Source organism: Gavialis gangeticus, unplaced genomic scaffold, assembly GCF_001723915.1.
Source record: "Gavialis gangeticus isolate Ggan-Ray unplaced genomic scaffold, GavGan_comp1, whole genome shotgun sequence".
Taxonomy (NCBI): Eukaryota; Metazoa; Chordata; order Crocodylia; family Gavialidae; genus Gavialis; species Gavialis gangeticus.
Genome location: NW_017729012.1, coordinates 6,152,872 through 6,156,950, shown reverse-complemented (window position 1 = coordinate 6,156,950; position 4,079 = coordinate 6,152,872). Strand labels below are relative to the sequence as shown.

The following is a 4,079-nucleotide window of genomic DNA, read 5'->3' as shown; positions in this document are numbered from 1 at the left end:
TACAGATCCGGGGGGCACATGCCTCCCGTAGCATCTCCGGGCATGTGCGCAGTGGCAGGATCTGCCCCTCTTCCCCATGCCCCCCCTGAATAAGCTGCTCATGGCTACATCCCACACCCTGCCCCAGCTGGGCAACAGCTAATCCCGCCCCAGCCCCACTCCCTCCCTCACCACAGGGGCCTCTATCTGCCTCCCCTTCCCTCCCCCCACAACAGACATACCAGCCAGATGCTGCTCTCCAAGATGCCAGGCTGCATATCGGCAAGTGGATCGGCCAATATGGCTTGCTAATAATTGGCCATCGGTTTTGGCCCAAAAAGTCTTTATTGGTGCACCCCTAGAAGAAACCAGTCATTTCCATTTTCTGGCCTTGATTCAGCAAAGCACTTTTAAAGGTGTGCTGAAGCATCATTACAATCAATGACATTTAAAATACATGTGCATGGATATATCTATATAATGTACAGAAGTATTCTGCAGAGATAACCCAGGCTCGAGCTGCTACATTGCTTCTGGTTCTGGCTTGTGGGAGCTCTCTGCATGGCACTTTAAGTGCTTTGCTGAACTGGGGCCTTATGGGATAAAGCCTTTCATAAACATTGCTGAGTAAACAGACAGTCACATTAAGATGGACTGACTGGGAGCCATTAAGACCCCAAGTCAGCAAGCACTTTGTGCCTCCAGTTAAGCCCACGCTTAAGTGCTCTGCTGAAAACAGGTGGGTTGATGAATGGGAACCCAAATTAGGAGCTGAACTATCACTAGTCTTGTGGGCATTTATATTTGCAGCAAGACCCATACCTAGTCCTGGCCGGACAGGTTCAGCAATCATTAACTTGAGCAGAATTCCTGTTTACTAAGTGGAGTTTTACTCTACCAGGAACTGCAGATAGGGGCCTAGAAGGAATTTTACTGGGTGCAGCCTTTTTGAGTCTCACGGCATTGCACAATATTGTATTATCCCACCAAAATTACTGTAACAGCTTAAGGTTGCTTTATATAGTGATTTCTTTTTTTATGGGATTTTTTTTCCCCCTCTTGATCCGAGGCTAGCTGAAATGCTTTGTGCCCCACTCAAGTCTCAAAACATACTAGCGATGTAAAAGTTAATAACCAGGTTATAAAAGGCAGGCAGAGGAGGAGTCATACCCTTACCTTCCCTGCACCACTTTCTCCACTGACGATTATAGATTGGTTCACGGGTTCGATCTGGCTTTGGACGTTTCGGTAGGTCTGTTCAGCCACAGCAAAGATGTGAGGTTTTAACTCCTAGGAATTAACATACGCACTGTTGGAGAAGACAGCTACTGCTTTAAATAAAAAAAAAAAGTCTGTCACTTATCCTTAGCTCTGCGGAAGTTAGGGACATATAACGTGGGCCTGGGAAAGAGGCACAAACGGTGCGTAGCTTGCTCAAAGTCAGACAACAAGAATGGGAACTTAGGAGGCTTTGGCTCCAAGCCCTGTGCTTAGTCACTGGAATTTACTATCGTCTCCCCTAATTGATTTGATCACAAAAATATCAATCAAGTCTTTCCTTTTACCTACAGTTATTTTACCTTTATAAAGCTAAAAACACTGACAGAAGCTCATCCAAATATGAGAGAGAGCCTGTCATACAGAAGGAAAAAAACCTCCCTCACATAGGTAAAAACAAATCCAGTACCACCCTTCTACTAAGTAAAGCCAGTTGTGCTGCTAGAAATAGTTCGGACAATGCAGGCTTTCTTTATCAGAGCAGATTTGGAAAACTTTATGGCTTGTATCACTTTGTAGATGTAGAAGGACAGCAGCTTCAAATGCACCCAGTACCTGAGGGCGAAGTGCGGCATGATACTCTTTCATAAGCTCGGGAGAATAGAGGGAAGAGATGGGCTGAAATGGATTTACAGCCACAAGACTGCAGCCAGCATTGGTGTAGAACACGTTTCCTGCGTATCTCGCTTGTAGACATTTCAGAACTGAAAAGCAAGCATTTTATTACTATTTATTGAACACAACTTTTTTTTTTTTTTACTTCTGTAATTGCAACAGAAAATCTCCAAACACGTTACCTTTCTGCCTATTATACCAACTGATTTAATAAATAGCTTTCAGTTGAGGAGGAAGTGTACCAATAAGAGAATTTCGGTATCTAATAGGCATCATATTCTGTTTGTTGACTTGCCGTTTAAAAAAACTTGCGAGATCACCAATTAACTATTTTATTTCTTTCTCGCCCCCCCATGAGAGGCTCCACATGTGGAGTCATCTCTTCATTCATGGAGCAAGTAAAGGTAGGGAGACTTCTCCATGTAGTCCCACCACTCTTCCTCAACGTAGTCCAGCTCTACAGTTACGGGAGAAGCTTTGTTTCCAAGTCTGAGTTCAATACGTGGCTTTTCTACTAAGAGTGGTGCGGCAAGGAAACTCTACAGTTTGTGTGGTGTCTTGAGATAAGGAAATCTGTGTGCAGAAACTGGGCTGAGGCCACAGTGTTTTTTCCAAGGAGACCACGTGAATTCCCCGAGAGCAGTAGCTTCCAAGTACTACCGAGCCCAGATGCCCTTTAACCAATGGCTCAGGTTGTAAGTTCTCCATTCAGTTCCTAGTTCTTGCTTGCTAATGCCGCGAGAGGCTCAAGGATATTGACGAAAACAAGTTTTAAGGACTGATCCAAAGTCAGTAGGAATCCTTCCATTGATTTTAATAGGCTTTGGATCCTGAACTGTAATTTCCCCATAGTATTAATGTGATCACAATAGCTGACCGCATTATGTTGACAGTTATTGGGGAAATTTGCCATATAAAAGGAAGCAACACTACAGAAGGTGCCTCTGGCTCTATGTACTTGCCTGTTGTGGTGGTCACAGGATTAACTTTGGTAAGGTCATCAAAGAGATGTAGTGTATCTTCATCACTCAGAAAAGCTTTAACTTCTTCCTCAAAGGAGTCACTGAGATCATTTGGGATGACAGAAGCTTTTTTTTGGCCATTTATCTGGAAAGCACAGATAAAAGATAAAACAATGGTGAACAACTGAATGCAGGACTGGACTTTTACCTTTCAGTTACTGGTTATTGCCCCTGAGAGGCTCCCAGATGCAGCAAATTTAAGTTCAGCTCTAGCAAAAATCTTAATTCAGTACATTTGAATGTGACTGGCTCGTCCACCACCAAGTGGGGTTAAGAAAACCTGTACCTAGTAGAAAGCCGTGCTGCAGTATGCAGACATACTTGAGCAGGTGTGTGGTTTGATGCATGAGAGGCAGTAAACTACAGATGTCCTTTAGAGGCTGAATTTATCCCTAGTAGTTCTTACTGCAAGGGACTGACACCTGGAATCAATGCGTCTTGAGAAGAACATTTCCCGGTTTTGGCAACTTTGAGTATCTTTACGTACAGATCTACTTACACAACAGTCCTTGACCCAAAGGCTTCAAATCCTCTAAATGTCACACACTCGACATGGTATGTGGGAGAGGCAGAGATGAGCTCTGGGGGCCCTAATGGCTGAGGCAAAGACTGTGACAGTACATTTGACAGCTCAGGCTGATGGAGGGCCCCAGATTTAGGTTACCCGGTAGGGACTTGCATTTCTGGAGCCAGAGATTATAACCCATGAGTGTGGTTTTGCAAAGCATGTGTGTTTGTGCATGCATGCACCTACCTGGGGAGATGAATGGAGAGGTTTTAACACTTTGTTTTGCTTACAGTAAACTAGAATTGGCCCTCTCCGTGTAACTTTAATCTTAGCCTCTGGGCTCCGGAGTCCTTGAAAACACCAGGTGGAAGGACACTTGTTTATTATGCATACGTAATGGAAAGCCCAGCCAGCAAAGACAGGCTTCAGGTGCCTTTTTTTTGGGGGGGGGGCTACCTTTTGTATTCCACTTGCTCATTTCTCTTCCCTTTCTGTCCATTTCTCTTCCTCGAGGTAGAGATTCCAAACTTTTTCTTGTCGAGTACCCTCTTCCAGATCCACCAGCTGCCTGCATCCCCCCACCAGCATACATTTTATATTTTAACCCCTTAAATGCCAATTACTATTGCAATGAAAACTAAGTCCACCATTAGGCAATTTCTCCAACACCCCCCCCC

At 44.4% G+C, this 4,079-nt stretch overlaps 1 protein-coding gene across 1 annotated transcript in view; it reads right to left on the bottom strand.

The window, feature by feature from the left end:
• MYO19 (myosin XIX) overlaps positions 1-4,079 on the bottom strand; it is a 31,108-nt gene that overhangs the window by 25,550 nt on the left and 1,479 nt on the right. The window contains exons 3-5 of the mRNA XM_019511109.1: positions 2,835-2,979; positions 1,813-1,961; positions 1,156-1,269 (exon numbers count right to left, since the gene is read on the bottom strand). Coding sequence (XP_019366654.1) covers positions 1,156-1,269; positions 1,813-1,961; positions 2,835-2,979 — 408 coding nt within the window. The remainder of the gene's footprint in view (positions 1-1,155; positions 1,270-1,812; positions 1,962-2,834; positions 2,980-4,079) is intronic.